Source organism: Somniosus microcephalus, chromosome 8 (assembly GCF_052327205.1).
Source record: "Somniosus microcephalus isolate GS21.2 chromosome 8, FLI_Smic_1.0, whole genome shotgun sequence".
NCBI lineage: Eukaryota > Metazoa > Chordata > Chondrichthyes > Squaliformes > Somniosidae > Somniosus > Somniosus microcephalus.
Window position 1 is genome coordinate 262,387,788 of NC_140994.1, and position 13,663 is coordinate 262,401,450.

A 13,663-nucleotide genomic window follows, 5' to 3' on the forward strand; every position below is an offset into this window, starting at 1 on the left:
ATCTCTCCTCATACGTCATTCCTGCCATCCCAGGTATCAGTCTGGTGAATCTTCGCTGCACTCCCTCCATGGCAAGAACATCCTTCCTCAGATAAGGCAACCAAAACTGCACACAATACTCAAGGTGTGGGCTCACCAAGGCCCTGTACAACTGCAGCAAGACATCCTTGTTCCTGTACCTTATGTGGCTCGGTGTCAAATTTTGTTTGATAATCGCTCCTGTGAAGCGCCTTGGGACATTTTTCTATGTTAAAGGTGCTATATAAATACAAGTTGCTGTATTAGATTGATGTCCCTCGTGATTCATGTGGTGTGTTTGAATCAGGCTCCAGACTCACAAAGTAATAAACAAGTGATCTTTCATTCCTCAGATACATTCCGTCCTTGTTTACACATGGGCGCCTTCAGCGGAGTCTCAGCCGGGGTGCAGTGGGCTGCACTCTCGCCTCGAAGTCCTAAAGTACTGCACCGGCAGAGTCAGTCTAGAGCTTGTGCTCAGAGCCGAGAGTGCAGCCCACTCCAGAGACTTGAGCACAAGATCTAGACTGACTCTGCCGGTGCAGTCCTTAAGGAGCATCTTACAGGAAGACGGATTGGTTTATGGAGGGAATTCCAGAGCCTACGGCCTCGGCATCTGAAGGCACGGCCGCCAGTGGTGGAGCGATTGAAATCGGGGGATGCACAAGAGGCCAGAATTGGGGTAACACAGAGATGTCGTAGTGCTGGAGGGGGTGAGAGAGATAGGGAGGGGTGAGGCCGTGGAGGGGTATGAACACTAGGATGAGAATTTTCAAATCGTGGTGTTGCCGGATCGGCAGCCAGTAGGTCAGCGAGCACAGGGGTGATGGGTGAACGGGACTTGGTGCAAGTTGCGATAGGGCAGCAGAGTTTTGGTGGAGCTCACGTTTACGTAGGGTAGAATGTGGGCGGCCGGCCAAGAGTGTGTTGGAATAGTTGAGTCTGGAGGTATCAAAGGCATCGATGAGGGTTTCAGCAGCAGATGAGCTGAGGCAGGGGCGGAGACGGGCGAAGTTGGTGGAACGAGGGTGGTGGCAAATGATTTGTAATCAGATCCAATAAAAACTGGCTTGATCATTGCCCACAGGACACCAGGAGTGAGCGACACTGGGAGTGAGCGACACTGGGAGTGAGCGACACTGGGAGTGAGCGAAAGTGGGAGTGAGCGACACTGGGAGTGACCAACACTGGGAGTGAGCGAAACTGGGAGTGAGCGACACTGGGAGTGAGCGACACTGGGAGTGAGCGAAACTGGGAGAGAGCAACACTGGGAGTGAGCGACACTGGGAGTGAGCGACACTGGGACTGAGCGAAACGGAGTGAGCGAAACTGGGAGTGAGCAACACTGGGACTGAGTGAAACTGGGAGTGAGCGACACTGGGAGTGAGCGAAACTGGGAGTGAGCGACACTGGGAGTGAGCGACACTGGGAGTGAGCGAAACTGGGAGTGAGCGACACTGGGATTGAGCGAAACTGGGAGTGAGCGACACAGGCAGTGAGCGACACTGGGAGTGAGCGAAACTGGGAGTGAGCGACACTGGGAGTGAGCGACACTGGGAGTGAGCGAAACTGGGAGTGAGCGACACTGGGAGTGAGCGACACTGGGAGTGAGCGACAATGGGAGTGAGCGACACTGGGAGTGAGCGAAACTGGGAGTGAGCGACACTGGTAGTGGGCGAAACTGGGAGTGAGCGAAACTGGGAGTGAGCGACAATGGGAGTGAGCGACACTGGGAGTGAGCGAAACTGGGAGTGAGCGACAATGGGAGTGAGCGACACTGGGAGTGAGCGAAACTGGGAGTGAGCGAGACTGGGAGTGAGAGACAGTGGGAGTGAGCGACACTGAGAGTGAGCGACATTGGGAGTGAGCGACACTGAGAGTGAGCGACACCGGGAGAGAGAGATACTGGGAGTGAGCGACACGAAGAGTGAGCGAAACTGGGAGTGAGCGACACCGGGAGTGAGAGACACTGGGAGTGATCAACACCGGGAGTGAGCAACACCGGGAGTGAGAGACACTGGGAGTGAGCGACACTGAGAGTGAGCGACACTGGGAGTGAGCGACACTGGGAGTGAGCAAAACTGAGAGTGAGCAACACTGAGAGTGAGCAACAGCGGGAGTGAGCAACACTGGGAGTGAGCGACACTGGTAGTGAGAGACACTGGGAGTGAGACACACCGGGAGTGAGCAACACTGGGAGTGAGCGACACTGGTAGTGAGAGACACTGGGAGTGAGACACACCGGGAGTGAGCAACACTGGGAGTGAGCGACACTGGGAGTGAGTGACACCGGGAGTGAGAGACACCGGGAGTGAGCGACACTGGGAGTGAGCGACACCGGGAGTGAGAGACACTGGGAGTGAGCGACACTGTGAGCGAGCGACACCGGGAGTGAGCAACACCGGGAGTGAGCAACACTGGGAGTGAGCGACACTGGGAGTGAGTGACACTGGGAGTGAGCGACACTGGGAGTGAGCGACACTGGGAGTAAGCGACACCGGGAGTGAGCCACACGGGGAGTGAGCAACACCAGGAGTGAGCAACACTGAGAGTGAGCGACACGGGGAGTGAGTGAAACTGGGAGTGAGCGACACTGGGAGTGAGAGACACTGGGAGTGAGCAACACTGGGAGTGAGCGACACTGGGAGTGAGCAACACTGAGAGTGAGGGACACCGAGAGTGAGCGACACTGGGAGTGAGAGAGACTGGGAGTGAGAGACACTGGGAGTGAGGGACACTGAGAGTGAGGGACACCGAGAGTGAGCGACACTGGGAGTGAGAGAGACGAAGAGTGAGCGAAACTGGGAGTGAGCGACACCGGGAGTGAGAGACACTGGGAGTGATCAACACCGGGAGTGAGCGACACTGAGAGTGAGCGACACTGGGAGTGAGCGACACTGGGAGTGAGCAAAACTGAGAGTGAGCAACACTGAGAGTGAGAGACACTGGGAGTGAGCAACACTGGGAGTGAGCGACACTGGGAGTGAGCGACACTGGGAGTGAGACACACCGGGAGTGAGCGACACTGGGAGTGAGCGACACTGGGAGTGAGACACACCGGGAGTGAGAGACACTGGGAGTGAGACACACCGGGAGTGAGCGACACTGGGAGTGAGCGACACTGGGAGCGAGTGACACCGGGAGTGAGAGACACCGGGAGTGAGCGACACTGGGAGTGAGTGACACCGGGAGTGAGAGACACTGGGAGTGAGCGACACTGTGAGCGAGCGACACCGGGAGTGAGCAACACCGGGAGTGAGCAACACTGGGAGTGAGCGACACTGGGAGTGAGCGACACTGGGAGTGAGCGACACTGGGAGTAAGCGACACCGGGAGTGAGCCACACGGGGAGTGAGCAACACCAGGAGTGAGCGACACTGAGAGTGAGCGATACTGAAAGTGAGCGACACGGGGAGTGAGTGAAACTGGGAGTGAGCGACACCGGGAGTGAGAGACACTGGGAGTGAGCAACACCGGGAGTGAGCAACACTGGGAGTGAGAGACACTGGGAGTGAGCAACACTGAGAGTGAGGGACACCGAGAGTGAGCGACACTGGGAGTGAGAGAGACTGGGAGTGAGAGACACTGGGAGTGAGGGACACTGAGAGTGAGGGACACCGAGAGTGAGCGACACTGGGAGTGAGAGAGACTGGGAGTGAGAGACACTGAGAGTGAGGGACACTGAGAGTGAGGGACACCGAGGGTGAGCGACACTGGGAGTGAGAGACTGGGAGTGAGCAACACTGGGAGTGAGAGACACCGGGAGTGAGAGACACTGGGAGTGAGGGACACTGAGAGTGAGGGACACCGAGAGTGAGCGACACTGGGAGTGAGAGGGACTGAGAGTGAGAGACACTGGGAATGAGGGACACTGAGAGTGAGGGACACTGGGAGTGAGAGACACTGGGAGTGAGCGACACTGGGAGTGAGAGAGACTGGGAGTGAGAGACACTGGGAGTGAGGGACACTGAGAGTGAGGGACACCGAGGGTGAGCGACACTGGGAGTGAGAGAGACTGGGAGTGAGAGACACTGGGAGTGAGCGACACTGGGAGTGAGAGAGACTGGGAGTGAGAGACACTGGGAGTGAGGGACACTGAGAGTGAGGGACACCGAGGGTGAGCGACACTGGGAGTGAGAGACTGTGATTGAGCAACACTGGGAGTGAGAGACACCGGGAGTGAGAGACACTGGGAGTGAGCGACATCGGGAGTGTGCAACACTGGGAGTGTGCGACACTGGGAGTGAGCGACACTGGGAGTGAGAGAGACTGGGAGTGAGAGACACTGGGAGTGAGAGAGACTGGGAGTGAGGGACACTGAGAGTGAGCGACACTGGGAGCGAGAGAGACTGGGAGTGAGAGACACTGGGAGTGAGAGAGACTGGGAGTGAGGGACACTGAGAGTGAGCGACACTGGGAGTGAGAGAGACTGGGAGTGAGAGACACTGGGAGTGAGACTAGGAGTGAGAGACACTGAGAGTGAGCAACACTGGGAGTGAGAGAGACTGGGAGTGAGAGACTGGGAGTGAGAGATACTGGGAGTGAGCGACACTGGGAGTGACCATCACTGGGAGTGAGGGACACTGGGAGTGAGCCACACCGGGAGTGTGCGACACCAGGAGTGAGCGACACTGGGAGTGAGCGACACTGGGAGTGACCATCACTGGGAGTGAGCCACACCGGGAGTGACCATCACTGGAAGCGAGTGACACTGGGCGGAGCAGAGCTGTAAGGATGAACGCTGAAAAGTAGCTGGGGCAACACAGACGCCCGTGCTCGATTTGTGCTAAATGTGCGGCCAGGAGTCATTTACTTTGGTTTTTCTAACAGCTCTTTGAAAGTCAGGTTCCTTTTGAAGCCGCTCTTGCTGAAAGCGAAAACGAAAACCTTCCCTCGCACCCAACGCTGCCTCAGCAGTTTGGAATGTTGGGTTTGAAAAGCTGCAAAGATGCAAAAGCAACTATTAGAATCAGTGCCTTGTTCCCACATCGCAGCAGAAAGATTTCCAAACGGACTTCAAAGAGGAGAGAGCGAGAGAGAGAGAGAGAGAGACAGGCAAACTTAAAAACCTACATTTTTCTGCTGAAGCACGATGATGTAATCTCAACCTCATCTAAGGATCGTGGCTAATGGCTCGATGAGTCTTTAGCCCTTTATATTCCATTAATTAATGGGTCTCTCCACGAGCTGAAAACTCTCGGTGAGATCTAAGGTTTGGCTGCAGCAATCGCAGGAGACACTTATGTGCACAGACACCGTACTCCGCTTACGACATACAATGTGGAAGGGACGCCATGGCAACCAGGTAACACAAACACACCTGCAAAGTGCTATTTTTGCACCACTTGAGCCTCTTACATCAACTCGAGCTTAATTCCAATAGAGATGTCAAGTTGCATTAATTTACAAAGAAGGAATTATAGGAATGTCAGCATTCTTGTTTTGACACAGGCAGGGCACATCCTTAAACTGTTGATCAACGCGGATGATCTGTGTCCCTGGTGAAGAGGTGCGCGCTTCCCCTCTGGCCGACTGCACTTTCTGATTTGATTGGAGATGATAGCAGATTCATCGAGCCATTAGCCACGATCCTTACATGAGGTTGAGATTACATCATCGTGCTTCAGCAGAAAAATGTAGGTTTTTATGTTTGCCTGTCTCTCTCTCTCTCTCTCTCGCTCGCTCTCTCCTCTTTAAAGTCAGTTTGGAAATCTTTCTGCTGTGATGTGGGGGAATAATCAGTAAACCTGAGGATTGGGAGCAGTTTAGGATTCAACAAAGGAGGACAAAGGGATCAATTAAGAGGGGGGAAATAGAGTATGAGAGTAAGCTTGCAGGGAACATAAAAACTGACTGTAAAAGCTTTTATAGATATGTGAAGAGAAAAATATTGGTGAAGTCACGCGTAGGTCCCTTGCAGTCAGAATCAGGGGATTTGATGAATGGGGACTGGGATGGGTGAGCCGGCTGCAGCGGCTTAACATCCTGTCCCTTTCGCTTCTTGACTCAGCAGAGTAGCACTCTCACCTCTGAGTCAAAAGGTCGTGGGCTGAGGTCCCACTCCAGTGACGTAGAGTCACAGAAACTTACAGCACAGAAGTAGGCCATTCAGCCCCTCGAGCCTGCTCCGCCATTCAATATCATGGCTGATCATCCAAATTCAGTACCCTGTCCCTGCTTTCTCCCCATATCCCTTGATCCCTTCAGCCCCAAGAAATATATCCAACTCCTTCTTGAATATATTTAATGAATTGGCCTCAACTGCCTTCTGTGGTAGAGAATTCCGCAGGTTCACCACTCTCTGGGTGAAGAAATTCCTCCTAATTTCTGTCCTAAATGGCTTACCCCTTATCCTTAGACTATGACCCCTGGTAACGCGTTCCAGATTGTAACAACCCTCTGTGTGAAGAAATTTCTCCTCATTTCCCCTCTAGTTCCTTTGCCAATTATTTTAAATCTATGACCTCTGGTTACCGACCCACTTGTCAGAGGAAACAGTTTCTTGCTGTACCAAAACCCCTCATGATTTTGAACACCTCTATTTAATCTCCCCTTTACCGCCTCTGCTCTAAGGAGAACAACCCCAGCTTCTCCACTCTAAATGCAAGTTGTAGTTGTCCCTGTTAGTTTGCAAGTATCCCAACTTGTGAATACCAACTGAACTTAGTGTTCCAATTTAGGGTTTTTTCCGCCAATGAGGCAACAGTGCCTAAACACAAAAGCCTTTTCCAAACCTCCAAGTCTACAAAACTCTAAACAGCGACTAGGCAATATATAAACGGAAACAGGGCTGAGCTGGCCAGGCTACAAGGGACAGATTGCTAGGGATCAGAGACCAATATGTGGCCCATGGTTCGCCGGTTGGACAACCTGGCCTAGAGTTTGGAACACCAGTTGCTTCAAACACAAACTTTACATTCCCTAATCATTACGTACCCAACGAACTCCTGACCGACCTCCCACATTCCACCCTCCGTAAACTTGAGGTCAGCCAAAGGTCTGCTGCCCCGTGTCCTAACTCGCACCAAGTCCCGTTCACCTGTCACCCCCAGTGCGCACTGACCTACATTGGCTCTCGGTTAAGTAACACCTTGATTTAAAAATTCTCAGCCTTGTTTTCAAATCCCTCCATGGCCTCGCCCCTCCCTATCTCTGTAATCTCCTCCAGCCCCACAACCCCCCGAGATATCTGCGCTCCTCCAATTCTGGCCTCTTGAGCATCACCGATTTCAATCGCTCCACTATTGGTGGCCGTGCCTTCTGTTACCTGGGCCCCTAAGCTCTGGAATTCCCTCCCTAAACCTCTCCGCCTCTCTCTCCTCCCTTTCCTCCTTTAAGACGCTCCTTAAAACCTACCTCTTTAACCAAACTTTTGGTTATCTCTCCTATTATCTCATTATGTGGTTCGGTATAAATTTTTTTTGATAATCGCTCCTGTACGGCACCTTGGGACGTTTTACTACATTAAAGGCGCTATATAAATACAAGTTGTTGTTGTTGTATTGATTTGCCTCACCTTCTCCCTTACTCTTTTCAAACTTGGTGGAGTGTCTATTTCTGAAGAAAATCGTTCCTAATTACAGCAACTCGAGTCTCTGGGAACGTCATTGCTATTGTCTATCGACTGGGATAGAACAGGTTACATGTAACTGGGCCGCTTAACTCAGTTGGTTAGAGCGTGGTGCTAATAACGCCAAGGTTGCGGGTTCAAGCGCAGTATTATTGTGGACACTAAAGGAATCAAGGGATATGGGGATGGGGGAGAAAGTGGAGTTGAGGTAGAAGATCAGTCATGATATTATTGAATGGCGGAGCAGGCTCGAGGGGCTGTATTTTTTGATTCATTCATGGGATGTGGGAATCGCTGGCCAGGCCAGCATTTATTGCCCATCCCTAATTTCCCTTGAGAAGTTGGTGGCGAGCTGCCTTCTTGAACCGCTGCAGTCCGTGTGGTCTGGCCTACGCCTGCTCCTATCTCTTTTGTTCTTATGACCTTATCGTTTCTTCCTTTAACAGGCGAATCGGAGCCTCTTCATTTACAGAAAGAGCCCAAGGAGACCGTTCATGGACAAAGTGTGGAGCTGTTTCATTATCAGGGCAACGACGTTGAATCTTACGCCATTGCTGATAGCCCAGCTGGCATCTACAGACTGGAACTCGTGTCGGTTGAGAAGGACACCATTTTCAACCTCTTTGCCACAACCACCCCTGAATCTGATCAACCGTACCCCAAACTGCCCGACGACTCGCGGCTGGACCTGACGTTTGTGGGGCGCACCAGTGTTTCCCTGGTGTGGAAGCCAACTCCAGCTATCTCTCAGTTCCAGCAGCCCGTGCAATACTGCGTGGTCATCAATAAGGAGCATAACTACAAAAGCCTGTGCGCCGTTGAGGCTAAACTTAAAGAGGGCGATGTTTTTAAAAAGGTGCAGGTGTCAGCGTTGGACTGGGGGATGCCAAAGTCCCCACGCCTTGGCGATATGGTCAATCATCCTTCCATTGACAGGCCAGAAAGGCACGCTCCCAACCTGGCATTTGGAGGACAACCTTTTAGAGAAGGTCAAATTGGGCGACCTCCAAGAAGGAGGGCGATTGGCCAGTCAACTGCTTGGTCTTTCGCAGAGGCCCTCCTTGGAAACCCAACTGTTGGGCGTCGGTCTATGAAACTTTCAGCCAGTCGCCCGGTGGACATTCAGAAAACCTGCACCGGGACCAAGAATGTGTTCACCGTGTCGCGGCTAAAACCCGGCACCCAGTACTACTTTGACGTCTTTGTTTCCAACCTGCTGACCAACGTGAGTTATGCCTACGTCGGGACGTTTGCTAAGACCAAGGACGAGGCGCAGCAAAAGGTGCTGGAGCTGAAAGGCGGAAGGGTGACCGAGCTCTTGGTCAAGCGTGGCGCTTCCAGGTCCCTCCGGTTCAAGCCGGTTTCCTCCCACCGGACGGTAATGGTCTCCCTTCAGTCCTGCTACCAGAAGGTCCACGTCCAAATCAGGCAGAACAGAAAGTTGGTCACATCCCAGAACATCGAGGGAGTCAAACATTTCCAAATCATCGGCAAGCCTAAAGCAAGATATCTGCTACATCTAAAAGCAGGTAAAGGAAGGCCGGCCTTGCTGAAAGTTCACATCACCACCCACCCCAACAAGCAGCCCTTCCCAACTCTCCCCAGTGACACCAGACTCAAAGTGTTTGACAGACTGCGTGCCTGCTCTTCCTTGACTATCGCTTGGCTTGCCACGCAGGAGATGAACAAATACTGCGTTTACAGAAAGCTGGTGGCGAGCCAGGAGAAACCCAGAGAACTGCAAAACCATTGCCTCGACCCAAAGACGAGGAGCAAGTCGGAGAAGGTGAGTTGCCAATTTTTCCGTGGCTCGAACCTTCAGAAGGCTGTGATGACAGAACGGATTGAGGGTCTGGAGGCTGGGAAATCCTACCTGCTTGATGTCTACGTGATAGGCCAGGGGAGACATTCAGTGAAATACCAGAGCAAGATAGTTAGGACGAGGAAGACATGTTGAAGTGTGCGGTTATGAAGTCTTCACCTCCTCGCCTCCCTCAGTCTATCCTTCTTCCAGGGATTTCAAACCCCAAGCTTGGGGTAGGGGGGACAACACCTGGCCTCTTGCTTATCTCGTCTTCTCTCCTGCTGCCTTCAAGCTTCACCTCAGGCTACATCGCCCAAGGATCCTCAGAAACTGAACTGGACCAGCCACATAAATACTATGGCTACAAGAGCAGGCCAGAGGCTGGGTATTCTGTGGTGTGTGTCTCACCTCCTGACTCCCCAAAGCTTTTCCACCATCTACAAGGCACAAGTCAGGAGTGTGATGGAATACTCTCCACTTGCCTGGATGAGTGCAGCTCCAACAACACTCAAGAAGCTCGACACCATCCAGGACAAAGCAGCCCGCTTGATTGGCACCCCATCCACCAACTTAAACATTCACTCCCTCCACCACCGGCGCACCGTGGCTGCAGTGTGTACCATCTACAAGATGCACTGCAGCAACTCGCCAAGGCTTCTTCGGCAGCACCTCCCAAACCCGAGACCTCTACCACCTAGAAGGACAAGGGCAGCAGGTGCATGGGAGCACCACCACCTCCAAGTTCCCCTCCGAGTCACACACCATCCTGACTTGAAAATATCTCGGCCATTCCTTCATCGTCGCTGGGTCAAAATCCTGGAACTCCCTCCCGAACAGCACTGTGGGAGCACCTTCACCACACGGACTGCAGCGGTTCAAGAAGGTGGCTCACCACCAGCTTCTCAAGGGCGACTGGGGATGGCCAATAAATGCCAGCCCTGCCAGCGACGCCCACATCCCGCGAACGAATAAAAAAGGAAAGAAATGGAAAGACCGATATTGCGGCACAAATGTGAAGACAAATGTAACCGTCCCTCTCGCTCACACAAGCAGGGAGGCCTCAACCAGCGTGGCGTCTCTGATCCAATGAGGCGTGTTTAACCGTTACCTAATTCACTTTGTAAAGCACTTACAAAAAATGTATAGAACGTGCAATTGATTTAAAAGGACCATATTTTGGTGTTGTGTAAAATAGGAGTTGACATTGTATTGTAAGCATTACTCTCTCTTGACTCTGTCTTTCTAGTTTATAGTCGTTTCCCCCTGCCCTCCCAACAAGAAATCCACCTGCATTTTATTTGCGTTGAGATGTGAGGTTATCCTTCATTATTTGTCTGTGAATAGCAGAACTGCGAGGTTATACCTATCAGGAAAGATTGAACAGGCTGGGGCTCTTTCCTCTCAAATAGGCAAGGCTGAGGGGTGACCTGATCGAGGCCTTTAAGATTATGAAGGGGTTCGATGGGGTAGAAGTGGAGAAGATGTTTCTACTTATGGTGGGAGACCAAAACTAGGGGGTCATCAATATAAGATAGTCACTAATAAATCCAATCTTTAGTCAGAGAGCGGTGAGAATGTGGAACTCGCTACCACAGGGAGTGGTTGAGGCGAATAGCAGAGGTGCATTTAAGGGGAAGCTGGATAAACACTTGAGGGAGATAGGAATAGAAGGATATAGTGATGGGGTGAGATGAAGTTAGAACAATATTGGAACATTGCCCAACAAGGGCAGCAGGCGCATGGGAACACCACCACCTCCAAGTTCCCCTCCAAGTCACACACCATCCTGACTTAGAAGTATATCATCATTCCTTCATTGTCGCTGGGTCAAAATCCTGGAACTCCTTCCCCAACAGCACTGTAGGAGTACCTTCACCACTCGGACTGCAGCGGTTCAAGAAGGCGGCTCACCACCACCTCCTCAAGGGGCGACTAGGGATGGGCAATAAATGCCGGCCTTGCCAGCGACGCCCACATCCCAGGAATGAATTTTTTTTAAACTCCGCCCCTGCCTCAGCTCACCTGCTGCTGAAACCCTCATCCATGCCTTTGTTACCTCTAGACTTGACTATTCCAACGCACTCCTGGCCGGCCTCCCACGTTCTACGCTCCACAAACTTCAGCTCATCCAAAACTCGGCTGCCCGTGTCCTAACCTGCACCAAGTCTCGTTCACCCATCACCCCTGAGCTCGCTGACCTATATTGGCTCCCAGTTAAACAATGCCTCGTTTTTAAACTTCTCATCCTTGTTTTCAAATTCCTCCATGGCCCTCGCCCCCTCCCTATCTCTGTAATCTCCTCCAACCCCACAACCCCCCGAGATATCTGCGCTCCTCTAATTCTGCCCTCTTGCGCATCCCTGATTATAATCGCTCAACCTTTGGTGGCCGTGCCTTCAGCTGCCAAGACCCTAAGCTCTGGAATTCCCTGCCTAAACCTCTCCGCCTCGCTACCTCTCTCTCCTCCTTTGAGACGCTCCTTAAAACCTACCTCTTTGACCAAGCTTTTGATCACCTGTCCTAATATCTCCTTATATGTCTCGGTGTCAAATTTTGTTTGATAATCGCTCCTGTGCAGCGCCCTGGGACGTTTTACTACATTAAAGGCGCTGTGTAAATACAAGTTGTTGTTTTTAGGAACAGGAGGAGGCCATTCGGCCCCTCGAGCCTGTTCTGCCATTCAATGAGATCATGGCTGATCTGTATCTCAACTCTAGTCACCCGCCCTTGTTCCATGTCCCTTGATACCCTTACCCAACAAAAAAATCTATCGATCTTAATCTTGAAAGCTCCAAATGAACCCAAATATCCGTGGCCTTTTTGGGGGAGAGAGTTCCAGATTTCCACCACCCTTTGTGTGAAGAAGTGCTTCCTCACATCACCCCTGAACGGCCTGGCTCTAATTTTAAGGTGATGCTCCCTTGTTCTGGATTCCCCCCACCAGAGGAAATAGTTTCTCTCTCTCTACTCTATCAACTCCTTTTAACATTTTAAATACCTCAATCAGATCACCCCTTAATCTTCTATATTCCAGGGAATACAAGTCCTCATCATTTAACCCTTTCAGCCCTGGTATCAGTCTGGTGAATCTGTGCTGCACCCCCTCCAAGGCCAGTACAGGAAACTTTGTGATATCCGGCACCGACGGGACCGAGCTGTTGCTGATCTATCAAAACTGCCGGACAAACCAGCGCTAATGTTGAAGCATACGGAGATTTGCAGCTCCGTATCTGGCAACAAACACTGTTGCTTAGCAACAGCTTCTAAACAGTCGGCCGTACCTTGGAAGCGTCTCTGTAGCTTAGCAACAGCTTCAGAGAGACTTTGCTGAGCCTGGCTGTTGGAAAAAAAAAAGCCACGAGAAGAAAAAAAACCTAACAAAACGGCTCCTGATTTCTGCCGGTAGATCGAGGTTTCCGGACATACAACTTCCGGATAAACCAAAGTTTCCTGTATATCCTTCCTGAGGTGTGGGGCCCCAGAACGGAACACAGCGCTCCAGATGGGGTCTGACCAGAGCTAACTACCATGGAAACATAGAAGATAGGAGCAGGAGTAGGCCATTCGGCCCCTCGAGTCTGTTCCGCCATTCAATGCGATCATGGCAGATCATCCAAATTCAGTACCCTGTTCCTGCTTTCTCCCCATATCCCTTGATCCCTTTAGCCTTAAGAAATATATCTAACTTCTTCTTGAATATATTTAATGAATTGGCCTCAACTGTCTTCTGTGGTGGAGAATTCCACAGGTTCACCACTCTCGGTGAAGAAATTCTTCCTCATCTCAGCTCTAAATGGCTTACCCCTTATCCTCAGACTGTGACCCCCGGTTCTGGACTCCCCTGCCATCGGGAACATCCTTCCTGCATCTAGTCTGTCTAGTCCTGTCAGAATTTTATAAGTTTCAACTAAAGCATCACTTCCTCTCTTCTGTATGGACTGTCGGCATTTAGTGTGACCGATGGTGTATTTAAATAAAATGTGTTGCTATGCCACCTGTTGTGTTGATGTTTGTGGCTCCAGTAACTACCAGTGACGACCAGTTTAAGTTTTAAGTTAGTGCTGCGTTAGGCCACAGACACCCGTCTGAAACAGGCACGTCTGTGGAACGGTTATTTGAAACGATCCTCCGTTGTTCACTTGAGTAGTAACAAATTCAGCCTTATCATTATAATGACTTTGTTTTTCTACTTTAACATAAAAAGTAATCTAAAAGCGGAGTGAGTATAACGCAATTTACAGTCGGAGTTTTGTCAGCAGATTTGAACGTAG

At 51.4% G+C, this 13,663-nt stretch overlaps 1 protein-coding gene across 1 annotated transcript in view; it reads left to right on the forward strand.

Annotated features, from left to right (window-relative positions):
* Positions 1 to 13,383, forward strand: part of LOC147114357 (protein NDNF-like) — a 65,747-nt gene extending 52,364 nt beyond the window's left edge. Inside the window, exon 4 of the mRNA XM_085996010.1 lies at positions 8,035 to 13,383. Coding sequence (XP_085852136.1) covers positions 8,035 to 9,545 — 1,511 coding nt within the window. The 3' untranslated portion in view covers positions 9,546 to 13,383. The remainder of the gene's footprint in view (positions 1 to 8,034) is intronic.
* The last annotated feature ends 280 nt before the right edge of the window (positions 13,384 to 13,663 follow it).